Source organism: Heterocephalus glaber, unplaced genomic scaffold (genome assembly GCF_053883595.1).
Source record: "Heterocephalus glaber isolate CG9 unplaced genomic scaffold, H.glaber_assembly_v1.0 deba00001744, whole genome shotgun sequence".
Taxonomy (NCBI): Eukaryota; Metazoa; Chordata; class Mammalia; order Rodentia; family Bathyergidae; genus Heterocephalus; species Heterocephalus glaber.
The window spans coordinates 748744-776483 of NW_028258450.1; the positions used below are offsets into that span (position 1 = coordinate 748744).

Here is a 27740-nt window from a genome sequence, read left to right on the forward strand (position 1 = left end):
TGACATGTAGGTTCCTGGTTGCCATTAGGAGTGGGGGTCAGTCTAATGGAGGAGGATCCAGGTCCTGATTTTAAGAAGCCTGGGCCCTACTGGGAGCCGGGATAGTCTTAATTGCAGACCTTTGCCTCGGGAAGCTGGGGCAGTGTTATACTGTGGGTGTTTTGGTCGTGATCAAGAGGGGGCTGTAATTTATGCGATGAGTATTTCCGCAGATCGTGATGTAGGGCAGTCCGGGACCCGGTGACTTGAGTCACGCAGAAGTAGAGATACTATAAGTGCCAGGCCGGGGGAGGTTCTCGCATTGCGCAAGCGCAGCACCGGGTAGCCGGGAAGCTTTGGTTGGGGGGCGGGTCCAGAGGCTCCGGAGGGTGGGGCTTGTAGGTCTAGTTCTGCGCGTGCGCCCAAGGGGCGTGGCGGTCGCACCTGCGCGAGTTGGGGGAAGGAGGAGGAGCGAGGTGACGCAGGCGTTATAATAGAGAAGGTGCCAGAAAGATCCAAAACAAGTGTCTCCAGCCGTCGCCCAGAAGTCATCGGACGCCGGAATCGGTGAGAATCCCGAGAGGCCTAAGGGCGACTGGTGGCAGGCAGACGAAAGCACTCGGGCGCTGGGGACAAAGTGGAACTGCCCTTCTAGGGCAAGGGTCGGGTTTGGACAGTACCACCTGTGTGGAGCAAAGGGCTGCCTTGGGCGGTCCCGCTGTTGGGGGCCGAGGGTCACTTTCGGACAGTACCACTTGGGTGGAGCGGAGAGCCTGAGTGGAAAATACTGATGGACAGAGGCAAGGGCTGCGTCCCGACGTTTACTACCCAAAGGCACCGTCTAGTAGACAAAAGTGCTTTGGAATGGGCCGCGATCCTTGTTTGGGCCGAATCACTTGGGTCGTGGGGGGGGGGGGCTAGTTTGGAACGTACCACCTGGGGAGGGGCCTTTAGACTCGGCTGGCTGGACTGGTCGGAGAACTCTGTGTCTGGCGTTACTAGGGGACCTTGGACTATACCATTCCCTTCCGGGGGAGAGGGAGACTGAGGCGGTTGTGGGTTGTGGGGGGCGGCCCTGCCCGGCCTAGGCGGGAGAACACGCACTGGCCGGTGTGGAGTCCCGGCCGCCGCGTCGCTGACCCGCTGCCTCCTCCCCGCCGTGTGGGTTCTAGGGCCTGGTTCTGAGCTTGTTCCGCGTCCCTCCCCCGGGAATGGCGCTGTCTGGGTCGACCCCGGCCCCGAGCTGGGAGGAGGATGAGTGCTTGGACTACTATGGCATGCTGTCACTTCACCGTATGTTCGAGGTAGTGGGCGGGCAGCTGACCGATTGCGAGCTGGAGCTTCTGGCTTTCCTGCTGGACGAGGCCCCCGGCGCAGCTGGCGGCCTGGCCCGCACCCGCAGCGGCTTGGAGCTGTTACTGGAGCTGGAGCGCCGCGGGCAGTGCGAGGAGAACAACCTTCGGCTGCTGGGCCAACTCCTGCGGGTGCTGGCCCGCCACGACCTGCTGCCGCACCTGGCACGCAAACGACGCCGGCCTGGTAAGGTTAAATGGGAGTGTGCCAGACTAACTATGGGGAGAAGGTCTAGTCCCATAGGCCCCCGTGGTGCCCTGATAATGTCCTATTCCATTCCCCCTTCACACAGTATTAATGAAAAACAAAAGAGGGAGGAGGCATGGTTTAAGGAGGAGTGAGCTTGGCCACATCAATAATACTGACGACCACTGTTTACCGGGAGTCTTGTTCATCCCAGGCACTGTTGTAAGTCCTTCATATGAACTGTCACCTTATATCCTTCTAATAGTCCCACGAGGAAGTACTGTTACTGTCCCCACTGTACAAGGAAAACGACAGGTTCAGAAAAGTTCAACAGCTTGCCACATATAAGACTTGACTCCTACATATTAGGCATAGAGGATATAAGATAATGGGGTTTATTTACATTTAGCTGGTGCATCAGAAAGTAAAGATGAATAAATAAATAATTTCCTTTAAATTGAGGTTACAGAAAGACTAAAACAAGGTAATAGGATAGAGGGAGTAGGAAGTGCCTCGAGGTGAAAGGAGGCTGCCTTAGATTAGGTGACCAGTGAAGGCCTTTCTGAGATGACATTTGAACTGAGGCTGCCAGCCATGCACACATTTCAGGGGAGAAGTCCCAGGTAGAGGTTAAAGCATTGGAACCTTGAGGTGGAAATGAACTTGATATCATGAGAAGCCAATGTGGCAGAAGCAAAGGGGCACCCAAGCAAGGGTGGAGAGATAGGGAAAAAGATAACTTTATGGAGGGGCTTACAGGTAATGTAGCTAGAAAGTGTGGGAGCCAGGATTCAAATCTAGCTGGCCTGTCTCCAGAGTTGAGGCCCTTGACTTGGGAGGGAAGGACAGCAGTGAGAAGGGTGGGGAGCTGGGAGGGTTTCAGACTGCCAGAAGACCTGTGCATGAATAGGTGTTGGGCCCTTGGCTGGGTTACTAGAGGTGGAGTGACTAGGTTGGAGAGCAGGGATTATAGGTTTTCGTAGTCTGTGAGAGTTGGATAACCAGACATCTCTAGAGAGCTAATAGCATTTGAGAAAAACATGCCTAAGAGTCAAGTTCTAAGAGAAAAGATCGGGGAGCCTACAGAGACCCTCTTACTCCTGTGGGCCTCAAGGTGAATGAGGGACTGTTGATGAGGGGCAAGGGGCCATTACAGAGATCCTGATCATGATTTCGTACAGAGTAACTGGAGCTACTGTAGACGTGGGCTGGGTGGCTCTAGAGTGGGAAGAATTTTCTGTCTAGGGCATCTAGGGGTAGGAGTTGAAGACTGGACTTGGAATTGGCAGGAGGCTGTTAATGTTTTTTTCCGTTCTCTTCCAGTATCTCCTGAGCGGTACAATTATGGCACCTCCAGTTCTTCTTCAAAAAGGACAGAGGGCAGCTGCCAGCGCCGTCGACAATCAAGCATTTCCTCAGATTCTCAGCCGGGCCAGTGGGATACAGGTGAATCCACTGGGTGGGCATGGTGGCAGTGTCCCTCTTGTTCTTCTGTTTTTTGTTTTTCTTTTTGGTACCGGGGATCGAACTCAGGTCCTTGTGCTCGCGCAGCAGGTGGCGAAACCACTGAGCTAAATCCCCGGCCCCTTTTTGTTCTTCTGAACTCTGATAAACCTCCTTATCCTGGCCCATCAGAGAAGTGGCCTGAAGGGTCTTTGGACCTCATTTTCACAGTGTGTCTATGTTTATTATTGTATCATTGCTACAAAAGGAAGCATGTGTCCTGAAGCAACCCATAGAATTGTTTCATGTTTTCCATTTCATTTAAATAACATCATATTGTGGGTATCAGTCTGTAGCTGGTTGTCTTTGCTAGACCTGTTGGTGAGATTTATTTGTGTTGAATGCCTCTAATTGGCTTAATTGCCATGTCCCAATTAATTTATTCTGCCTCTTTCCCCTCCCCCTGTTTATTATTATTATTATTTTTTTTTTTTTTGGTACCAGGCATCAAACTTGGGGACTTGCACTTGTGTGGCAGGTGCTGGAACCACTGAGCTAAATCCCTGGGCCCCCTTATTTATTATTATTATCATAAAATTTCAAACATGCATAGAAGTTAAACATCTTTGTTGAATTCTCTGAAAGTAAATTATAGACATCAGCAGATTAACTCCTCATCAGCAGACATCACTTAAGACGAATGATATTCTCCTATACCACTTCAAGATCATTATTGTGCCTTAAAAAATAAATATTCTTGGGGCTGGGGATTAAGCTCAGTGGCACCAGGTGCAAGGTCCTAAGTTCGATCCCCAGTACCTAAATAAATAAATAAATATTCTCTGATACCCTGATGGTCCATTTTCAAATCTCTTAACTTTAAGAATATACTCATGGTTGAGTTGTTATGTGTGCAGTTATGTCTCCTTAATTTCAGTATATTTTAAATTTTATTTTATTTATTTGTTTAAAAACTTCTGTTAGTACATGTTTGGAGTACATAATGATGACATTCATCTTCGGGAGTTGGTACATGCACATAACACATCTTAATACTTTTATGTTTTCCTTCCCCTCCCTCTTCAGTTTCAAACAGTGGAACAGAAACTTCTTCCCAACCTCATATCTTTTGTAGAGGAGGTGATGGGGAGGCTCTTATGTGCGCTAATAAGCATGTACTCTACCACTGAGCCACCCACACCTGCAGCTCCCCTTTTTCCTTTTTGACTTTGACCTGACCAGTCTGATTGTTTTGTAGTATGTCCCGATTGCTTCTGGATATGTCTTTGATAATTTTTGTTTGTGTCATTTAACTTATCCCACTGTCCCTCATATTACACCCCCTTTTTTTTTTTGGTACCGGGATCGAACTAGGGTCCTTCCGCTTGCGAGGCAGGCTTCGGAACAACTGAGCTAAATCCTGGGCCCCCTCCTTTCTTTTTTGAGACAGGGTCTTGGTATGTACTCCAGGCTGCCCTTGAATTCACTGTATAGCCCAGATTGGCCTCAAATTCATGGCAGTCCTGCCTCAGCCTCCAGGAGTGCTGGGATTATAGGCGTGTGCCACTGCATCTGGCTAGTCACTTTGTGGGGTTTTTTTGTGGTTTTTTTTTGGTACTGGGGATCGAACTCAGGTCCTTGCGCTTGCAAGGCAAGCAGCTGAACCACTGAGCTAACTCCCCAGCCCCTAGGGAGCTCTTTTAAGAAACATTTTCTCATGTTTTTCTGAGTTATCACTATGGAGTCATTATTTATTTACTTTGTTATGAACATTCTTCCCAAAGTTCAAAGTGGTTAGTTTCTGTTGTCTTTTTAGTGTAGGTGCTGCCCAAGTGAGCACACTAAGTCTCAGTGTCTTTTTGTTGTATTTCCCTAGTTTTTTGATTGCCTCCTGCTTTGTGGCACTCCAGATGCCTTGGGCTCACCTTGAACTTTCCCTTCCCCAGCCCTAGAATCAGCTATTTCTTAAGGTCCCTGGTTTCTTTTAGAGGCCTTTGTATTTATTCTGGGTACTGAGTAGTTACGTTGTTTCTAACCTCTATCCCTGAGCAGAGCTAGTGACTGCTTTATAAGAAACTCATAGTTGGGCTGGGGATTTAGCTCAGTGGTTCTGCCGCCTGCTTTGCAAGCACAAGGTCCCAAGTTTGATCCCCGGTACCACCCCCCCCCCAAAAAAAACTTATAGTGCATTTTTAATTCAAAGTTAACATAACAAAGATTTTTTTAAACTAAATCTTGGCTTTTAATTATATTGAGAAATGGATTTTTTTTTCCTTTTTTTTAACCAATATATTTTATAACAGTAATAAAATAGCATCAGAATTACCATCAGTACTGTTACTGAAGGTATCTCCTGAATGAAACATGGGATTTGTTTGTGGTTCTTGCTCTTTGATCATATCCCATTGAGACTTTGTGGTCAGAATGTTTTTCCATGTTACTTGAAATAGTTATTTTCTCTGAGTATTCATGTTACCAATTATATACACAGTTAGGGTCCTGTGTTTTGGCTTCTGTTTAGTTTTATGGTTTGTTTCTTTTAGTTTTCGAGTAAGATAGTACATGACTCAAAAGGCAAAACTAAAGTTTGAAAGAAGATATTAGAAATGTCTGGCGTGTGGTGGCTCAAAAAAAAAGAAATATCATTTGTATCTTTCCTCCCCCAAAGTAGGTCATGTAAGTAGTTTCATTAATTTTTGACATGTCCTTGAGGTGTTTATCTTTTTTGTTTTTGTTTTTGTTTTGAGACAGGGTCTTGGTATGAGTTCCAGGCTGGCCCTAAACTATGTAGCTGAGGCTGGCTTTGAACTCACAGTGATCTTCCTGCCTCAGCCTCCTGAGTGCTGGAATTACAGGTGTGTGTCACCACATCAGGCTGCCAGTGTTTATCTTGTAAAAATAACATGTATATTCTTACTTCCTCTCTTTTATTATGCAAAGTGTAACACAATATCCTGGAAGCTGTTCTGCTACACTTGTTTTTTCTTGTCAGACCTTTGCATTGTGTTCAGATTTTCATGATTATATATGATCCCCCAGTGGCTGTTGTCTTGTCTTCTGATGTGAGTGTGCAAGGGCTTTTTTATTTTTATTTTTTTTGAGACAAGGTGTCACCATGTAGTTCAGACTAGCCTTGAACTCACTATGTAGCCCAAGCTGGCCTCGGACTTATGGCAATCCTTCTGCCTCAGCCGTCCAAGTGCTGGGATTGCAGGTGTGTGCCACCATGCCCTGCTAAGACCTGGAAGAGTCGACTGAATGTTGAGTGTGCCTTTCCAGATGGTGACTGTCAGTGGTATCCCATCTTCTAGACAGGGCCATTCCAGAGGGGCTCCCTCAGAGAGTCATGGCATAGAGTGGCTTTGAGCTCCTCCTGGACACCTACCTTGGCACTTCACCTATCATCTTGGTCCTCAGTCTACCTCATCTTTCTCTCCTCAGACTCCCTTCCGACTAAGCGGCAGCGGCGGAGTCGGGGCCGCCCCAGTGGTGGTGCCAGAAGGCGGCAGAGAGGGGTCCCACTTGCCCCTCAGCAGCAGCAAGAGCCAACCAGGCCTCCATCAGAAGGCAAAGTGACCTGTGGTAGGTGTCTGTGGGCCTTAGGAATGCAAGAATAGTGTCCAGGGCAGGCTATAGAGTTGGAGAGTTGAACAAGTGGGCATTTGTCAGGGTTGTGACATGACATACCTTACAGGCAGGCAGCAACTCTCAGACACCCATTCAGCACTGGGAAGTTATTACTATTTGTGGTATTGAAGTTTGAGCCCAGGGCTTTGTGTATATTAGGGACTCTACCACTGAGCTAATCCCTAGCCCTTTTTATTTTTATTTTGAGATAGGGTATTGCTAAAGGTACTCAGGCCAGCCTTAAATTTGTGATGCTCCTGCTTTAATCTCCCAGATAGCTGGGATTTACAGGTGTGTGTTACTGGATCTGTCCATAGCACAGTGGAATTCTTTTCCTTTTTGTTGCCATCTTGCTTGTCTATAGCCTGCCGTAATTGAAGGATAAAATCATGTGCCACCCATCCCCAGGAAGTCCTCCCTGATAACTCCCTTTCTATAATTTCATTTGTTTGCTTAGCAGACATCTTCAGGGGTTACTTATTTCATAGTCATATCTTATGCAGTGGTGGAATATCACAGGGATAGAAAACCAAGGGCTGTGGGTCAGGCTGCCGGATTCACATCTTGGCCTTGGCACTTCAATAAGCTGTCTCTCTGACCTTGGGCAGGTGACTGAACCTTGCAGGGCCTGTTTCCACATCTGGAAACAAGGCTGATAATGGTCCTGACTAAGAGTTGTTGTGAGAAAGGCAAGTTAACCATATAATGTGCTTGGAGTAGTGCCTGACCCAAAGTACATGCTGTATCAGGTGTGCTTTTAGTCTCACTGTTGCTGTGCAGTGGGCTTGGGGTGGGAATGCCACAAGGAGGCCTTGCTCTGACCTTGTAGTCAGGTGACAGACTAGTGGAAATGAAGACGGATCACTTTGATGGCTGTCCTGAAGAGGATTGGGAATGGGTAGAGGAGGCAGATAGGGCCAGGTAGGCTTCCTAGGCTGTCTGACGTTTTAAGCAAGGGAGCAATGTGACCTAATGCCTCTTTTTAAAAGAATTTCTAAGCTGGTTGTGGTGGCACATGCTTGTAATCCCAGCACTGGGGATCCTAAGGGAGGAGGATTGTGAGTTTGAGGCCAGCCTGGGCTCTACATAGTGAGACCCTATTTCAAAAAACCAAAAAATAGGCTATCATGTCTCATCATAGGAGCCCCATCCTACAATGTAGGTATAGTTTTAAATTTTTTTCTCCCTTTTTCCTATTTTTACTTGGTCCAAACTTACTCTGCAGAACTTACAAACTTTACCACCGAAAAATTTAAAAGTAATGAATGAATGAATGAAAAGAAAAGAACTCTAACACCATCTGGAAAATCCTCTAGTAAGGGAGTTATTATAAATAAAATGCTTAGGGCAGCCCTGGGCTTCTACTACAGGCTCTGCTGAATGCATGTTAAATATAGCAAGTAGTGTGGAAACCAGGAAATGGGTGAAGAGGGTGTGCATTCTCACAAGCAGAAGGGGCAGAGGTCTTTCCTGGGATAGTCATGTTGGAGAACATAAGGGGGTGGAGTAAGGGAATATTCTGGTTGTATGGCTGACTGCTGACAGGGTTGGGTCCATGGAGGGGCGACATCTGCTGTGGAGACTCATGCTCGGTCCTTACCCTAGAGAAATCCCACCTAGTCTTGTGGGGAGGGCAGAGCCACAGATAGCTTTCCATCTCTGGTACTCCCTTCTTGGAATTGGACAGAGAGGATCAGGTATGGTCTCTGAATTTCTAGAGCTCCCTGGCTACAGGGGAGACAGATAAGGGAAGTGGCACCCAGGCTGGTGTGACAGGTGCTGCGTATACTGTGAGTGCGGGGGTACATGGGGGAGTCTTCTTACTGGCCCTGGTTCCCTGTGGAGATGCCACTTCCAGGATAAGTTCAAAGAAGCTGGAAAAGTTGCTGAGAAGGACGTTTCCCATGTTCAGGCTGGGGTGGAAGGTGGGGCAACTCTGTATCCACAGGAGATCTGGGCTTAGGGGTGCTTTTTCTCATCATCTGCAGCCCACAAGGCACTCATGACTGCCCTTCCTAGTGCCCATCATGGTCTTCCAACACCTATCTCATAGGTGAGGCTGCAGATACCTGTGCTGGATGCCATCAGGAACAGAGGAACAGAGTCAGTCCCATGTCCTCAGACAGCTCCCAGCTTCCAGGGATGACTGCCCATGGTGACTCTCCCTTGAGTCAGGTAGTAATTACTAGAGCCATCAGGCTGGCTGGATGGGTGAGGGAGTCATTGCCTCAGGGAGGACAGGAGCAGGCAATGGCAGACTTTAGCTATCTTCCCTAGGGCCAGGAGGTTGTTAGCCAGGGTGTGGCTGTGTCTTAATTGAGATGGGTAAGCAGGTCTGACTGCTGACTCACCAGGCAGGGCAAGGCTGGAGTGAGGCTCTCCCCATTTGGGCCGCAGTTTTGCCCTCTGAAAAATGGGGATGGCTTACCTTAAGGAGGCCATGAGGCTTCTGTGAGGTAGAAGGAGCCCCTCCTGACCTGAGTGAGGAAAAGCCTGATACTCTTGCCCCACCAAACCTGTGGCACTTATGGGGGTTGACTCCAGTGAGCTGCCCTCATTTACTACAGTAAATTTCCAAGTACCTGAGGGTATGAGAAGGGCACTTGGAGTTCCTGAGCTTGGACACAAAACCCCTGAGCTTCCATACCTCTCTTGGCCATCCACTGGGTACCGTGCCAGATATATTACTCTCCTGACTTGAATTCTCAAGACATCCATTGAGGTAGGTAGGGCTGGCATCCAACAGGCCAAGGAAAAGGAAGTCATTAGTAGGAGAGACGGGCAGAGGTGGGTTTGTTCTTTCATTTTTCAAAAGCAGGATCTTGCCATGAAGTCCAGGCTGGCTTTGAACTCACTATGTAGCCCAGGCTGGCCTCAATCCTTCTTCCTCAGCCTCCTGAGTGCTGGGAGTACAGGTGTGTTATCACCACACGTAGCTGTCCATTTGTTTTTTGAGTGCTTACTAGTGCTGGACCTAGCAGGGCTGGGAGGCCCCCTGGCCTGCCATCACTGAGTTCATGTTCTGGTCAGAAGGGAAAGCCACGTCCAAAGCTTCAGATGTCAGGGGAGTATTCCAGATGGAGGGGAGAGCAGGAGCAAAGGCTTGAGTGGGAGTGTGCCCATGGTGGTCAGGGGTGGTGAGGAAGCTACCAACACTGGAATAGGCAGGTCGAAGGGCAGACTGCTAGAGATGAGGGCAGGACAGGTAACCAGGGCAGATCCTGCAGGGCCCTGTGAACCATAGCCCTTAGGCTTTGCACTTTTTTTTTTTTTTTTGGTACAGGGGATCGAACTCCAGTCCTTGCACTTGCGAGGCAGGTGGAACCACTGAGCTAAATTGCCAGCCCTGCACTTTTTGAATTATGGAAAGCAGTTGGAGGATTTGAATGGCAGGATCAGTTTTGCTTACCCCCACCCCAACTTTTTCTATGGAAAATATACCAAAATATATTCATGGCATAACAACTGTGAGAACCCATTACCAAAATTCAGCTGTTGTCACTTGTGGCTGCTCTTGTGTCATGAGCCATGTTACTTTGGAGTCATTTCCAGCCGTCTCACTGTTCAGGGGTAGACATTTCACCGTGTATCTCGAAAAGAAAAAAAAAATTCTTTAAAGTGTCACACTAAAATATTATAATAGTAATTCTTTTTTTCTTTCTTTTTTTTTGGGGGGGGTATCCGGGCTCGAACTCGGGACCTTGCACTTGCAAGGCAGGGGTGGTGCCACTGAGCTAAATTCTTGGCCCTATAATAGTAATTCTTACTATCCCATACATCATCAGTAGACAAATTTCTGCAATTGTCTCATAAATACGGGTTCTTCAAAGTCTCCACATCTCCAGGATACCCTGCCATCTTGACTCCCACCCCTGACCCCAGTATTGTATTTGTACAGAGCAGTTGTCCTGTAGTATCTCCCAAAGACTGGCTTTGGTTCATCGAATCCTGAGAAGGGCTGATTTAATGTGTTCCCCTGTTGTGTGTATGTTCTAGAAATTGGGTTAGAGAGTCTTGATCACACTCTGGTTTGATATTTTGATTTTTTGGACTCACTTCCTAAGTGGTAGTGTTTTCTTCCATCAGGAAGCAGGCAGTGGCTGCTTACCTGTTTTTTTTTCCTTTTTGAGACAGGGTCTCATTATGTAGTTCAGGCTGTCCCTGAACTCACTATGTAGCCCAGGCTGGCCTCAACTCGCAGTGATCCTCCTGCTCATCCTCTAGAGTGCTGGGATTACAGGCGTGACCACCACACCCGGCTGGCTGCTCAACTTTTGAAGTTGGTGGCAGCTTCTCATTGCCTTGGTTCATTAGTTTAGTAGGAGACAAAGAAAGAACTTGACTTGATGACTCTGGAAGAGGCTGGAGTGAGGCAGACATGAGCCAGGAGGCTGGAGAAGGCTCCCAGAGCTTCCCTGTTGTGGCAGCAGCTGTGGTGGGCTATTTCCATGGAAGCATGCTGGCTGCCTCTTTCCTCCTGGGCTAGAAATTCCCCACCTGTGCTTGTCCTCTGTGACCCCATCTCACCCATCTAGGAACCCTTGGTGGGAAGACTGGAGTGAAGTTCTGTTCAGGGCTCCCAGACGTCCAGTGCAGGCAGGGCTTGCTCTCAGTGGCCGTGGTGCCCCACTAGGAAGCCCCTCCCACTTCTGCATCTCACTCTGCACCAGAAGAGAGATCCTTGGGGTGAGGTGGGTGCTGGGGCTCACTTGAGCACAGGAAGCAAGAGCAGCTCTCTAAGAAGGAAGAGCCCTCCACCTCAGAAATGGAAGCATTTGTCTGCCACTGTCAACATGGGTACAGTTCAGTTGGCTCTCAGACCAGGGTGCAAGGGTACTGAGTGCTTGTGCCTCCTCATCCTTCACTGCCACACCTGGACTGGTCCATCCACCTTTCTCCTATCTGTTGCTCCCATCCTGGACAGCTGACTGCTGCCTTGGTCTTCTTCCTGTCACCCTCCCACTCCTGCAGAACAGCTGGAGTTGTCTCTCAGTAGGATGGTCCTGACTTTCCTGTGTTCCCAGCTGTATGTTCAGCCTTGTAATCCTCACCACCGCCCCACCAGAGCAGGTGCTGGGGTGAGCATTGTTCATGGAGGAGCCCAGTGAGATACAGAGAGGTGTGGTCACCTCCAGAGACCCCAGGCCTGGGCTTCTCTGCTGCAGAGTGAGACCAGAACTGTGGTCCTACTCTCCGTTCTCTTCCACTGTGTTCCAGCCACGACAGTGAATGTCCCAAGTTTATTTTATTTTATTTTTTCTTTTGGTACCGGGGATTGAACTCAGGACCTTATGTTTCAAGATAGGTGGCAGAACCACTAAGCTGAATCCCCGGCCCTGCCCCAAGTTTATTTTGTCCCTGGACTTTCAGTAAGTGTCCTTTTTTCTTCCAGAAGGCCATTTTTACCTTCTCTCCATTTTTTCATTTCTTAGAGAAGAATTCTCACTCATTTCTAACTAAGTTATAACTTGCTCTATATCATTTTCTCTCCTGGGCTTCAGGGTATCTTTTAATTATGTATTTGTGTACACGGTTGTATGAGAGGAAGTGAACAGGATGGGGTAATTAAGAGCTCAAGCTCTGGAGCCACGCACCTCGAAATTCTGGCTTTGGGCAAGTGACTCAACTTTTGTGCCTCAGTTTCCCTACCTGCAAAAAAAATATCACCAGATTGTGGGATGACCTAAAGGGTGGGTAGGTGTGAAAATCAGCACTGTGACAGCCTGTAGTAGATTTCATATAAGTGTCACCTGTTGTTACTTTGGTGCAGGATAGGGTGGGATAGGGGAGGAGAGATCAAGGAGAGGTTGCCTGTAAAGCACATGATTCAAGGCCAGGGTGGAGTGGTGGCTCAGGTAAAGCTCATCTTCTCTTGCCCAGTGGAGCCTCCTGTCCTCTCCCTCTGATTACCCCTGTGATCGCGTTTTCTAGATCCCAGTTGGACTGTGGGCTGGTGAAGCATTTCCTTGTGTTTAAATGGGAGTAATGAAAGCACCTGGAGGATTAGGTGGTCCAAGGCTGGGAAGGTCCACGGCTGGGGACCGGCATGCAGGGAAGCACACCTCTCTGTCCTACTTGCAGCAGTGTCACCCTCAAATGCCTGGGACTCAGTAAATTCCTATTGAATGGAGACTCCATAAATCGATCCTTTCCCTGCCCCCTGCCCACCCTGCATGGTGGGGACTCTGCGTGAAGAGATAGATGATTTCTACACAGGACTAGTAATGTCTGCTCTGAAGAGAAGGGCAAGCTGGAAGAGGATCAGGTGGGCAGGAAGTGGAGTCTCTTGGTGGGGAGTGGAGGAGGAGATGAATAGGACTTTCTTTTTTAAAAGACGGTCTCACTGTGTAGTTCAGGTTGGCTTTGAACTCCTGGCAATCCTCCTACCTTGGCCTCCCAAGTCCTGAGACTACAGGTGTGCACCATCACGCCTGGATCAACAGGCCGTTCCATGAGGGAAGATTGGGGAGTAATTTGTTGTGGCTGGAGGACAGGGTATTGCAGTTGGGAGAGTTGATGGAGGAGGTTGGGCTAGACATTCAGGTGAGAGAGGTGAGGGCAGGGTTGGGCTGGGGCCATGGGGTAGAGAGGTGGGTGTCGAAATTATGGTTCCTGTTTTGGGGGCTACTGTGTGTTACAGACCGTGCGTGAGTCAGGTACTGCATGAGTTATCTCGTTTAATTTTCATGACCCCACCGTGCAGCAGGGACCTCTTGTTTGTCTGTTTGTATTTTTCAGATGAGGAAACTGAGGCTCAGAGAGGTGAGGTCACATGCCCAAGGCCCCACAGCTAGAGAGTGGCAGAACTGGGACTCACCTCCAGGTCTGTGGGACTCCGCCGGCTGGGTCTGCCTCTGCCTTTCCCTCTGTCCACCCTGGCCTTGGGCAGATGCTGTTACTCCTAGCACCCTAGCCCCTGTTCCCATTGCAAGGGCATGGCCAGATGCTTACAAGGGTCAGGGATATGAGGATCCAGAGGGCTTATCTGGTCCTCAGCATGGAGGGAGCTAGGCCTAAGGGCCGTGGAGGGAGCCCCGGGGGCTGAGGCTGGCAGGCTTCCCTGGGTCTTGAGTGGAGAGGATGGGGTTCCCCAATAGGAAGAAAGAGGAAGGATTTGTGGTGGAAGGAGGAAGTGGGTCGGGTGAGAAGTCATCTGGCAGTGCGGGGGACCTGCCTTCTTTCTGCTCTCTGCTGACACATCTGTGAGAGGTGGAGGGAGCCCATAGCACGGGACTTCCACTCCCAGAGCTTTGATTTCCTCATCTGTCAGAACCTAAGGTGGCTTCTGGCCCACAGGGCTAAGGGCTACATCCCCAATGACAGGCACATGACACAGCCCAGCTATTGGCAGCTGCCATTCTTGGAGCATCCATTGGACACCAGGCATGGTACTAGATTGTTTCTTTCTCTCCATTACTCCTCTTTTAATCCTCATAACAGCACTTCCCAGCAGGACTTGTGTTCTGGTTTAGATAGGAACCTATGTTCAGAGAGATAACTTTTCTGAAGTCACACAGCAGTGTCTGAAGGTCCTGAGTTGGAATCAGTTCCATTGACTGAGAAGCCTGCACCCTGGGCATAGGTGGTTGAGCACTGTAACCGCCTGGCTATGTGATCTTGGGCAAGTCCCTTCACTTTGCCTCCATTCCTTATCTGTAAATTGGTGTGTTTATAGGGCTTGCCTGGCAGGGTCATTTGTGGATTAAATGAGTTCTATGATTTAAGTACTTGGAGTGATAACAAGTGCTTGCTGCTGGTGTTCCCAGCTCGTCTTTAGACAACCCTGTGCCGGGTATGTAGTGGGGGCACTGTCACTAGCCCCACTTCACAAGTGGGTATTCAGATTTTCTAGAAGAGAAGGCCTGAGTTCATACCTGCAGGGATGGTCCTGTTCCCTGCACAGAGCTGCCACCATATCTGGGCAGATCTAAGTATAATTGTGACAGAAACCCAACTTCAAACTGTTTAAGAAAAAAAAGGGATTGATTGTAACTGAAGATCCAGCCTGGTAGGATTCCAATGCACCTTCACGAAGACCACAGGATGAACTCCGGAATCTTTTCCCTTCTATCCTTAGTCCTGTGTGGGCTTCATTCTTTCTTCTTGGTGGCTCAGGGGCCCCCAGAAGCTCTGGGCTTGTAGCCACCCTCAGCCTTGTGGACAGAGCACTTGGCTTCCAGTGGTGCAGTGTCAACTTGAGTCTCCGGGGCCTGCTTGGACCACTCGCTTCCTGGAGCTTGCTGGGGAAGATAGGGATGTGGTTGGCCTGGGACTCTCATTGTGGTATTAGTCTGGTTGTCTGAAGGCAAGTGCATTTAGTTCATGAATCAGTTCTTTCACAAATGCATACTGAGCACCTACTGTGTGCCACAAGGTTGTACAAGTGAACAAAACAGATGAAAAGTCCCTTAAGGGAGCTGTCATTGAGGGAGACAGATGATAGCATATTAGCAGCCTATGGAGTAGGTCAGAAGGTGATGCGTGCCTTGGGGACTAACAGCTGGGAATGCTGCAGGAGGATGGGGATGGTGGGTGGGCCTCATCAGGAAGGGGGCACTTGAACAGAGACCTGCAGGAGTTAGAGGAGAAGTTCTCTGGCGATCTGGGGAAAGAGATCCTGCTGGGGAGAGGCAGGGCTGAGTTGGAGCCTGCCTGAAGTTGGAGCAGTGAGGAAGGGTGGAGCTGGGGAGAGAAACTACAGGACAGGGAGGTAACAGGCCAGAGCTCACAGAGCAAAAGGTGTGAGGACTTCACAGTCCTTGAGGGGTATGGCTGCCAGTAGGAGGCAGGGGCAGAGGGAGGAGTCTGTGGGAGGAGGCCAAGGGAGGAGGGGTGGTAGGGTGTTGGCAACCACTGACAGTTTCCTCCTCCCCCACAGACATCCGCCTCCGAGTCCGAGCAGAGTACTGTGAGCACGGGCCGGCCTTGGAGCAGGGTGTGGCATCCCGGCGACCGCAGGCACTGGCGCGGCAGCTGGACGTGTTTGGGCAGGCCACTGCAGTGCTGCGCTCAAGGGACTTGGGCTCTGTGGTTTGTGATATCAAGTTCTCGGAGCTCTCCTATCTGGATGCCTTCTGGGGTGACTACCTGAGTGGCGCCCTGCTACAGGCCCTGCGAGGCGTGTTCCTGACTGAGGCCCTGCGTGAGGCCGTGGGTCGGGAGGCTGTCCGCTTGCTGGTCAGTGTGGACGAGGCTGACTATGAGGCTGGCCGGCGCCGCCTGCTGCTGATGGAAGAGGATGAGGGGCGGCGTTCATCAGAAGCTTCTTGATTGTGGATTTGGCAAGACTGACTCCACTTCCAACTCTGGTCCACCTTCTTTCCTGGAGGACGACCATCTCTGCCCCAAGAGGACTGTCATTCCAGCAGCTCAGACTGCTTCAGGACGGCAGGCCCCTTGACAGCCTTTTCTACAGGATGTGGGCTCTGAGGCCTAAACCACTTCCAGCCAAGTTTCCTTCCCAAACTCCCTACACCCCCAAGGTGTGTTCTCAGCCTCAGGAGGCCAGAGACTCAAGCTTCCAGATTGTAGAGGGTGGGAGGTGTAGCCACACTCACCAAAGCCCCCTGCACATCATGTCTCTGACCCCTGGCTATGTATGCAAGTGCATACACATACCCACTCATACACTGTCCCCTCTGAAATCTTCCCTGGACCCTGCCCTGGCCTGCTCCAGACTCTTTGGCCTAAGGGCTTCTCTCTCAGGATCTCTTATTTTATCACCCCCACCTGGGCTTCAGTCACACCAGTGGACTCTGGAGCTGGGGTGCACATGGCGCCTGCTCACTTTACCCCCTCATCTCTGACCAGCCAGGGCTCTGCCATCCCCCTGCTCCCCAGAGCCAGACACAAACTTGCACTTGGACCATTACCCACAGTGTCACATGTGGGTGTTGCAGAATTAGATCAAGGTCTGCTGTTGCCTGTGGGGCCAGGGGCAGAACTGGCTGCCTTGTAAAGGAAAGGCAAAGATTTGGGGGCTGTTGGGAAGACTTTTCGCAAATGGCACCAATAAAACTGCCCTGGAAGGGGCACAGGTAGGCATCAAGGCTCTCTAGGACTCTTTTTTGGGGGGGGCCACTGGGATTGAGCCCTGGTATGTGCACTCGAGGCAAATATTCTATCACTGAGCTACACATCCCCATCCCTTTCTAGGGCTTTCTTGATGGATGGAGGGAAGGGAGTGTCCTTGGCCAGTGTTAGGGGTTGGAGGGTACCACAGGATGCTAGATAGCTGCCAGGTGCTACCACAGGCTTGTCCCACTCTCTGGGCCTCACTTCGCTTATCTGTCAAAGAAGAAAATATTACCTTGGAGTCATAAATTACCTACTTGTTCACACATGCTTTGCTCCTGTATGTCCATGGAGGATGGTGGCTCCTGGGATTTTTAACTAGTGAAGTGAGATAAGCCAGCCGTCCCCAAGACTGATGAAGCCTCAAAGTTTGAAATGGAAAGGACAGGGCACCAGGGGTTCTTTTCCTGGAATTCCCGCTCCATATGGCTCCCACTATCACATATGGACATTCATCTCTTAACTTGGGTGTCTGCAGTTCTTCTTTCTGAGACTTCCTGTTGCTGTGCGGCTGTAGCTGAATTTGTGGCCTGCCTCTTCCCTTCCTTTGTGTAAGGGCTCAGGAACTCAAGATTCTTACACAATAAGGGGTTTTCTTTCCTGAGGGGCAAGGGAACCAGGGCTGGGGAGTTGGTATGATGGGTAGGGATTCCCCAGGGCTGGATTTTCCTGGAGGCAGGGAACACCACTTGCCCACATCTGTGAACCTGGCCTGGCCCCTTGACCTGTGTTGATGTACAAGGATGGAGTGGTAAGCCTAGGAATTGAGTCCTGTCTAGGAGCTGAGGCTGGCCCAGCCAGCTGCTGTGTACATTCAACCCTGCCTTTACCATCTCTGGGAGGGAACTAAGTTCTACTGGTGCCTCCTCAAGGTCTTTGTGTTATATGCATGCGTGCTACTAGGTATTTAACCCAGGGCCTTCTCACTGAGCTACATCCTCAGCCCTGTTATTTTTATTTGTTTTTGGTTTTTTGAGACAGGGTCTTGCTACAGTTCAAGCTGGACTTGAACTCATGGTGAGCTTCTTGCCTCAGCCTCTCCAAGTGCTGGAGTTACATGGATGTGTCACCACACCCGGGTCAAGGTCTTATTTAATACTTAGCCACTCCTTGTGGATTTTATCTGCATTTTTGATAGAAAATAGGCTCCTGAGGGTTCCAGACACTGATTTTGAGTATTTCTACTCTAATGATAACAGGTTAGGTAGCAAGGTGGGCTTGCGACTCCCTTGGAACACTTTTCCTTCAGGTGTATGGCTCTCTCGCAGGAAAAGGAGTATGGGCTTTCTTTCCATAATCTTCTAGGACTTGAGGCTCTCCTCTGCTTGGGCTTTACCCCTGCCTAGAAGTGGGAGATGCTGCTTGCCTTAGCCTTTGGCACTACTGCTGGGCTAAATTCCAACTTGCTGCTTTCCTCAAGCCTTAAGACTGGTCCGCCTGCCTATGAATGACAGACTCCGCCCCCTTCCCCCGGGCACCTTTCTGGCGCCACCCTTCCGTTTAAATTCTACCCTAGAGGCCCTGCCCCACCCTTTTCAACTGCCCTCTGGTGGCTGGCCTAGAAAGTCCGAGAGGGAGGCTGCAGGAACCCTACGCAGCCGCAATGAGTCCTAGGAAGTCTGTAGTGGCGGAACGGCCAGGTAGTACCTCGCGCTAAGAACCTTCCTGAGCGCAAGCGCGGTGGAACTCGCTTGGGCTGTTCCGCGCACGGGACGCTACGGGTGACTGACAGACCTGAAAGGCCCAGAAATGGGCCAGACCCAGGCCATGAGGACAACTCAGGAAGTCAGGAAGCGGGATTCTGTGGAGCAAGGTGTGGACCACCTGCAGCTAAGGGAAACGAGGACTTTGCCACCTCTGAGAAAGGTGGGCCATAGTTTCACAGAGGAGTGGAGCCTTTGAAGGATGAGTAGGAGTTCAGTAGGATGACTGAGGGGACATTTCAGGCCTAGAGAACAGTCCTTTCCAAGGTCCTAGGGAATATTCCTGAGTGGGATATAGAATGACAGATGGACAGGGTGAAAAGAAAGTTAAATGAGAAAGCAGAGCCAACCACCCCTCGTTTGATGGACAGTCATCTACCACTTTCTGTGTGGGGAGCAGGAACTGGCAAAGAGACATGAACTCGGACAATGCCAGTGTAAGGTGTTGACATGAGGCAGCCCTAGCGTGCCTGGGGCTTGGCAACAAGGGTTCCGTGAGGCCTCTGTGTGCCAAGCGGTGAGCGAGCTCTGCTGCGGACCCTCAGGGGACTCCAGCCTGGGCACTGGCTCTGGCGAACCCCTGTTCTGGTGGTGAACCCAGAGTGGTCAGATCCACTACAGAGCAAGCAGCAGAGGCTGAGATCCAGCAGACCCAGGGTGAAGGGACACAGGACGCTTCAGGGATTGGGAAACTCCCTGTTCATTCTGTTAAAAATTACCACCACTGAGACACATTTTAGGTATGAAATATATTCATAAAAGTGCATAAGACATAAATGTACAGTTAATGTTGTAAAACACTTGTCTTGTTATAAGGATGCATCCTACTTCAAGAAATACATTACAAGCCAGGTGTGGTGGCACAGAACTGTAATCACAGCACTCTGGGAAGTTGAGGCAGGAGACTTGTAAGTTCGAGCCCAGCCCAGGCAACTCAGCAATTTAGCAAGAACCTATCTCAAAATAAAAAATATAGAAAGGGATGTAGCTCAATGTGAAGGCCCTGGGTTCAGCCCTCAGACTGAAGAAAAAATTACAAGCATCTCAGGAGCCCCTTGTCCACCTTTCTGTCATGGGCTATTTCTTGGTCACAGCCTGTTTTCTTCTCTCTAGCTGCAAACACTACCCTGAGTTTTATAGTAATCCCTTGCTTTCCTTTAACTTTCTAGTTCTCTGTCACTCACTGATATAAATGGAATTGTACACTATGTTTTCTGTTGTTCCTGGTTTCCTTTGCTCATTGAAAGGTTTGTGAGATTCTGCCTTGATGTGCTTTTCTGTAACTGACTCATTTTTATTGCTATATAGTAGTCCATTGTAGGAGTAGACCACAATTAGTTCATGCATTGAATGAGCATTTGGGTTGTTTCCAGTTTGGGGCTGTTATGAATAATGCTGCTGGCAACTTTTTTTTTCTGACAACATTCTTGTACATATTTTTTTGTAAACATTTTGGTGCATACATTTCTGTTGGAGTGTACCTAGAAGTAGAAGTGCTGGGCATGGGTGTGAATATGCTGAGGTTTACAGATACTGCCAACTTTGTTTCCTGTAACTGTACTTTTTTTTTTTTTTTTTTGGTACCAGGGATTGAACTCAGGTCCTTGCGCTTTCGAGGCAGGCGGCGGAACCACTGAGCTAAATCCCCGGCCCTCCTGTAACTGTAATACTAAATTACCACAAATGTAGCTTGAACAGAAATTCATTCTCTAAAGGTTTTGGAGGGCATAAATCTGAAATCAGTTTTCCTGAGCTAAAATCAAGGCATCGGCAGAACCACACTCTTTTCTGAAGTTCTAGGGAGAACCCATTCTTTGGTTCTTGCAGCTTCTGGTGGGTGCCAGGATCCCATGGCTTATGGCTGCATCACTGCAATCTCTGCATATAGCCTTCTCTTTTTCTGTCCTTATCAAATTTCTTTCTGCCCCCCCCTTTTGTTTGTTTGTTTGTCTTTGGTTCAAGGGATTGAACTCAGGACCTTGCACTTTTGAGGCAGGGGGCGGCACCACTGAGCTAAATCCTCGGCCCTCTGCCTCTCTTCTAAGGATATGCATAGTTGTGTTTAAATAATCCATCCAAATAATCTAGAATAATTTCCTCACCTCAAAATCCTTACTTTATACAGGGCATGGTGATGCACACCTGTAAACCAGTACTCAAGAGTCTGGGGCAGGAGGATCACCCCGAGTTCATGTCCAGCCTGGGCTACATAGTGAGTTTAACCCTAGCTTGAACTACACAGGGAGACCCTATTTCAGAAAACAAAACAAAACAAAATCCTCACTTTAATAACACCTGCAAAAAGACGCATGCGCATATGTGCATATGCACACACACAGCTGGGTGTGGTGGTGCATGCTATAATGCCAGCTACCCAGCTACTCAGGAGGCTGAGGCAGTAGGATCAAAAGCTTCCTGGGCAGCTTAGTGAGACCTTGTCTCAAAATAAAATATAAGGGCTGGAGATAAAACTCAGTGGTAGAGCACTTGCCTAGCATACACAAGGCCCTGGGTTCAATCCCTAATACTAAAAAGCAGAAAAAGTCAGTAACATTCACAAATTCCAGGGATTAGTTTGGACATCATTTAGGGGACTTTTTTGGTGGCCTACTATTATTTTTCCAAGCTGGCTGCACCCATGTACATTCCCACCAACATTGAGAGTTCCCTTTGCTTCATCTCCTCAGCAGTACTTCGTGTTATCAGGTGCTTTAATGTGGATATATGGTAGTATATTATTGTTATCATTGTTTATTTTATTTTCTTCCAATGATTTTGTTTTTTTTTTTAAAGTTTTGTTTGTTTGTTTTTTGGTTCTGAGGATCGAACTCAGGACCTTGTGCTAGCGAGGCAGGTGGCAGCACCACTGAGCTAAATCCCTGGTCCTTGTTTTGTTTTTGAGACAGGATCTCCCTGTGCAGTTCAGGCTGACCTCGTTGAACTCACTAGCCCAAGCTGGCCTCAACTCATGGTGATCATCCTGTCTCAGCCTCCCAAGTGTGTTTTGATTTTTTGAGACAGGATCTTGCTATGTAGGTAGCTCAGCCAGGCTTCAAGTCTGCTGTGATCCTTCTGCTTCAGCCTCCTGAGTGCTGGAATCATAGGCATGAGCCACCATGGTGGGCTTCTGTTGACTCTTGAATGAAGAGCTTGAGGTCTGTGAGCATATAGAATGGTCAAGAGTATTCCACCTTTCCTCTCTACCTCAACCTGTGCTGCTTTGGTGGAATACTTAATGCGCCATGATGCCCCATGATGATCCATCTTCCCAATTATTAGCCTCATAGTCTCTTTCCTCCTCATCTCTGGTGACCTGCATCCCACTGAGCCATCCTCTTCCATGACCGCACCTTGGAGTGAGTCATTACCTGGAAGTGTAGCATACATAGCAAACATTTACTGAAGGCTTAGATCACGTGTTCGGTGCTATGTCAAATGCTTTATATGTGGTTATCTCTCACACACTCTGGAAGATTAGCATTAGTATCCTTATTTTATTAATAGGATGGATTTGTATTGTATTAGTAGTGTTATTTTACTAATAGGAAGATACACACTTAGATGAAGTCACTTGCTGGTGTGACACATTTAGCAAGGTAACAGAGCCAGGATTCTAAGACAGAACTTTCTAGGTCTCAAATTAAAAATTTCTGAGCATACTGGCACATACCTGTAAATCCAGCTACTGGGGAGTCTAAGACAAGAGAATCTCAAGTTTGAGGCCAGCCTGGGCAAATTAATGAGACCTTGCCTCAAAATTTTAAAAAATAAAAAATTAAGAAGTGTTAGGAATGTAGCTCGGCACTCCTTGGGTTCAATCCTCAGTACCTTAAAAAGAAGGGAAAAAATTTTCTGGTTTTAATCACAACCTAGTACTGTCTTCTATGTCTTCACAATCCAGTGTCCTGCTCTTTGATCCCAGCACCTGCCTTCCAGGTCTGACAGGCCTCACGGCTGTCACACTTGTAGCTTCAACTCATAGGGAGCTCCACTCCCTTGATCCCTCTGTTGTCTGCCAGTCTGTTAGACCCCTCCTGGCTTCTCTCCCTTCACTGCCCAGCTAGAGCCCCATAGTGGACCATCTGATCTCTCTCACTGACTCTCTAATAGTTAGGGTCTCAGCAGGAAACAGAAGGCACCACAGCTGGGATTTTGAAGATAATTTAATGAAGAGACTATTTGCAGGGGTGTAGGCAGGGTTGAGGGAACCAGCAAGGAGGTTAAGACAGTTGGAAGCTGTGACCACCCTTAAGTCTGAAGGGGCAAGGAAAAGAAAGGGCATTACTGGAGCCCTGTGAAAGCCATGGAACATGGCTGAGAGTAGCTGGAGTTGTGGAGAGCACTGTATGACCAATTCCAGAGCCCAAACACTGAGCTGGATCTGGGAGAAGAGCAAATATCCAGAATGCTTTCTTTCCCCCACTTTCTAATGTACTGCTGCATTACTCTTAGGAAGAACCTAATTAGAAGTTGGAGGGCAAAGGGGACTCATGCAGATGATGCCATCTGTACAGGTGGAGAGGGTGTAGGGTGGGCCTGGAGGGTAAATGGAAAATGACCAGCATATACTCTCCATTTCCTTATACCCCTAGCTTTCTGGCTCATCTATCAGCATTGCCCAACTTTGGTCCAGAGCGATGAGCTTGGCTCAGAGAAAAATGATGGCATAGTGGCACATATGGGTCACTCCAACTTTTTGGTTCATCCCCTGTCAGTCACTTCCCTCTCATGAGAATCCCCCAACCCTCTCCTTTCAGTCTCAAATAAAACTGAGCTAAATCAGTCAAGATTTCCTTCAGCTACCTACTTAAACCCGCATATATCCCACATTCTTGCCCTTTCACTGGTGCATTACCCATCTCATCATGACTCCTCAGAATATTGTTCTATCATTCTCTGCCTCTCTATTTCCACATACTTTCCTGCCCTCCTACCTTCTTGCCAACCAACAAACATATCCAAATTTGTACAACCTTAAAAATTAACTCATGCTAGGCACAGTGGGGCATGCCTGTAATCCCATGGCAAGTTCAAGCCCAGCCTGGGAAACTCAGTGGGACCCTGTCTCAAAATAAAAAATGTTAAAAAGGGTTGAGGATGTAGCTTAGCACAAAGGCCTTGGGTTCAAACCCCAATTCTACAAAAAACAAACAACTCTGTCTTCTATTCTGTGCTTCTCTGGTGCTTGTCCTTTGTTATCCTCATCTCATCCCAAATTCTTGAAAGAATATGTAAGAGTTAGGATTTTTTGGCTGCCAGCAACAGAGACTGACTCTTGGTAAATTAAATAAAAAAGGAATCTATTAGAAGTAAATGAGGGTGGCATCCACAACAGAGGGAGAGAATGAAGAACTAGGCTTCAGAAAAGACTAGAAGTAGGATAGTAGTGAGGATCGAGGTAGCAGAAAGGAATGGCAATTTCCTTAGGGGCCTGGCTGCAGCATGAATCAGCTCCAACCATGTTTAGGCCTCCTGTCAGGTTAGCTCATGATTCAAGTTCCAGGGAGAGCTTCTGATTGGTGCAACTCGAGTCATGTGGTCTTCCCTTGGCCTGTGGACAGCGAGGCTCCTTGATGGACAGTCTCATAGAAATGTACTCGGTAGGCCATGGTGGTTGCTCAGAGAAAAGTCAGGGAGCTGTTATAGACAATGGGGAAATGGATGCTGGGCAGGCAGAAACAATGGATGTCCATGACAACAGAGCTCTCTTCAGTCCCAGACTTCACCACCTGTTTGAGTCTCTCCTCACTGAAACTATTCACAGTGAGAATTTTAATGACCTTCTTTTGCCAAATACAAGGACATTTCTGAGTCTTTGTGTGCAATTTTAAACTCTCCTAACCAGTACTTCTCTCTTAGAAATCTTTCCTTCCATTGCTTTTGCATAATAAATCAACCCAATTTAGCATCTCTAAACAGTAAACACCTATTATTATGTCTATGGGTCAGGAATCCAGGAGCTGCTGAGCTAAGGAGCTGTGGTCTCTTTGAAGGCTTGAGTTGTTGGGGACTGGTTTTCTCTTAGGGTGAGTGAGCTAACAAAAAGTGGGAGCAGTGAAACACTCACACATATATGTGTGTGGCTGTGTGTTGGTGGGAATCAAACCCAAGGCCTTGTGCATGCTAGACAAGTATTCTACCATAGAGCTATACTCCCAGCCCCCCTAGTCTTTTTATAACCTAACCTCAGAAATGATATCTCATCACTTCTGCCTCATTCTGTTCATTAGAAGTGAGTCAGTAGAACCAGTGATTTAGCTAAGTGGCACTGTGGCTGCCTCGTAACTGCAAGGTCTTGAGTTCGATCCCCGGTACCAAAAAAAAGAAGCGAGTTGGTAGGTGCAACCCATACTCTGGTGGAGGGAGTCACCCAAGGCCATGAGTACTGGGAGGTGGAGGACACTGGGGGCCTCTGAGAGGCTGCCTACCTATAACTTCCATATGGAGCATGGACACAGATATTACCTTTGGTCCGACACCTTCTCTAGTGCATTTAGGGATTCCTTTTCTTCTGTCCACCTTTGAAATGTGGCTCTTTCTCTCCTTCCTTGGCCCATATTCCTTCATGCTCTTACTTATTCCTCTCGAGAAATGTTGATGACCCTCATGATTTCAGCTATCAGCTATATGCTGATCATGTTAGCCCAGAGTTTGTACCAAGATATTTTGCACATAAATATATTCTAATACACTCTGCAGAAGCAACATAGGTCTTTGCTGGATCTAGGGCATCTCCCATAGACACCTCACAATAAGAGGTTCAAAGAAAAATTTAGTTGAGTAGTTCTGTACCTCCTCCTGTTTTCTCCTGTGTCAGTGAATGGCACCTCCATCCACCCAGACATCCATGTGAGAAATGTGGCCATCTTCTTTGATACCACCCTCTCTCCTATGCTTATACCCACACATAAGCGCTGATAATTTAGCTTACCTCTAGCCTCTACATGTCCCTGGTACCATTGGCATAATACTGGCAGTGGCCATTGCTCGCGCTATTCAACAGCTTCCTGATTTTTCTCACCCCCACTTTTGTCCTCTCAAATGTATCTTCTAAAAAATGCAAATCTTCCCTTGATCGAAGTCCTCTAATGGCTTCCCATGGCCTCTGAGATTAAAAGATGCTTAGTGAGTAGGCCCATACAGCCTCCCCAGCAGCATCTTTCTGTCTTGGTTTAGGCTTTAGCAACCCCAGCTACCTGCCTGTTCATAGCCCACTCTTCTATATATGCATACTTTTGTTCATGCTGTTCTCTTTGATTTTAATGCCCTCTTTCTCACTTTAGGAAGACTATACTATTTTCCTTTTTAGACTCAAGAAAATTCTTCTAGGTTCGATTTGTATCCTGGCACATTGTGTTATTGTGATTTTTATATGCATTTGTCTTTCTTACTGGACTATGAGCCCATAATGGCAAAAACTAGATCCCGTTCCCCTTTATGTCCCGGCACCTTCCATAACATTTGTCCATAAATAGGTTCTCAAACTTTGTATTGAATAGGTGACTATGTCAACTGGAGATTCACAATAGCATATGATAAATGAGCTGGTTCTAAAAGTTGAATAGAAATTAGCCAGGAGGAGAAGAGTAGGAAAGGCATTCCAGTTTTAGGGTATTGCATGTGCCAAAGCCAGGGGGTAAGAGGAGACAGACTTAAAGAAGAGGTAGTGGTTTGGTATGGCTAGAGTGTGAAGTACGTAGTGGGCAGTCTCTGGCCAGGAAGAAGGAGCCAGATATTGTGAAGGGTCTCAAAAGTGGGCTAAGGAGTTTGGCTTTTGTCCTATCAGCAACAGGAACCCCTGAAAAGAGCCTGAAGCAGGAAAGTGATTTGCTCAGATTCATAATGCAGAGAGGTCAGTCAGTGTCCAGTGTGGAAAATGGACTAAACAGGGCAGCTCTGGAAGCTGGGAGGCCAGAGAGGCAGCAGTTGGAGTAGTTAGGCAGGAGCAGGAGAGTCCTGAACTAGGGCACTGGAGCCGAGAACAGAAGAGGAGATTGATTTCAGAACTGTGAGGCTGAACTCTACAAAATTATTGTTTCGTAAGAAGAAGCCTGTTGAAAATTGGTCTGTCATAAAGTTTGTTTTAATATTAAGGACATACATGAATTGGATTGGATTTTGACTTCACTGGATGTGAATGTGAGAAAAAGGAACAGCTCTAGAATGTGGACTATTTATTTGATTTAAATGTCAGATTGAATGGAGAGGTCACCATGGGGAGAGGGAAGCCAGGTGTGGGGCTTGGGAAGGTGACATGTTCAGATTGAATGAGTCCTTAGAGAGTTTTGGGGACCCCCAGAGGTGACTGGATATCTTAGGACAGAGAGCTAAACTGGAGACAAATTTAGGGTGACCAGAATAGAGAAAGAAATTGTTCGATCCCCGGTACCAAAAAAAAAAAAAAAGAAATTGTGGGAAGAGGCGATTCACCCTGTGGGAGCAGCCCAGACAGCAGAACCACAAGAATGAAGTTTCTTAGATGCTAAGAGGCTTTTTCAGAGATAGTTGTGGTCGGATACTGCAGAGAAGGAGAGTCAGGTAGGACTGAAAAGTGCTTGTTAGATTTGTCAAGGACTAGTCTGTTGGGGAGTGTGACAGCGCTCTGAGTGGAAGGGCAGAGACTAGGCCTGGCTTTGGAGCTGTCCCTTCGTTTCAGTAATGTATCGCGTCAGCCACCAGGGGGCAGTGTCCTCGTGGAATCCAGGGAGGATGGATTCACTGGGGCCTGCATCCTTGGAGATGAGATGCAGGCAGGGATTAGGGGCTTGGTCCATAGCAAAGGATGTTTCCTAGTGTGGGCCGGGCATCTCCAAGTGAAGAGAGTAGGGAAGGAATTCTGAGAAGGCCAGGGTGAAGGAGATCCTTTCTGTGGAGTGGACAGAGGGCAGATTACAAAATCCCAGTCCCGTTTTATAGTTATATGGTTATATGGTTTTATTTCACATGATACTGACAAGAGCCATGGATTTGAATTTTTGACCTTAAAATTCTAATTTCTTCTCAGTCCTCCATTACATTCTGTATTCAAGACCTTGTGGTAAGTGCAAGGTCCCAAGTTTGGTCCCCAGTGCCGGAAAAGAAAAAAAAAAATCCTGAAGTTTTTACCTGCTTCCATGTGAAAGTTCTTTCTCCCTGGAAATTCTCACCCAACCCTCCTGCCCCTTATCCTTCAGTTCTGGTCTCAGATATTACCTCTTCCCAGAGACTGTCCCTCAGTGCCCACTCCTCCTCCTGCCTCACATGGATAGCATCCCTATCTTGATATTCTGACTTGTAATCACTTGCTTATTTGTGGTCAGGTTTATTATTGTCTGTCTCCCTGCCTGTTATCTATCTATCTATCTATCTATCTACCTACCATCTATCTATCTCCAG

General features: G+C 48.0%; 1 protein-coding gene across 2 annotated transcripts; it reads left to right on the top strand.

Annotated features, from left to right (window-relative positions):
- Positions 1 to 378: 378 nt before the first annotated feature.
- Positions 379 to 16632, top strand: Dedd2 (death effector domain containing 2). Of its 2 annotated transcripts, XM_087200698.1 has the most exons (7): positions 379 to 546; positions 1152 to 1518; positions 2842 to 2964; positions 6403 to 6543; positions 8642 to 8763; positions 13327 to 13411; positions 15467 to 16632. In XM_087200698.1, exons 2-7 carry the CDS (start codon positions 1191 to 1193, stop codon positions 15856 to 15858), a joined length of 1191 nt encoding a protein of 396 aa, XP_087056824.1. In that variant the 5' UTR covers positions 379 to 546; positions 1152 to 1190; the 3' UTR covers positions 15859 to 16632. The 2 variants fall into 2 exon arrangements, with proteins under 2 accessions (XP_087056824.1, XP_004873097.1); XM_004873040.4 differs by lacking the exons at positions 8642 to 8763; positions 13327 to 13411 and having other exon boundaries at positions 384 to 546.
- The last annotated feature ends 11108 nt before the right edge of the window (positions 16633 to 27740 follow it).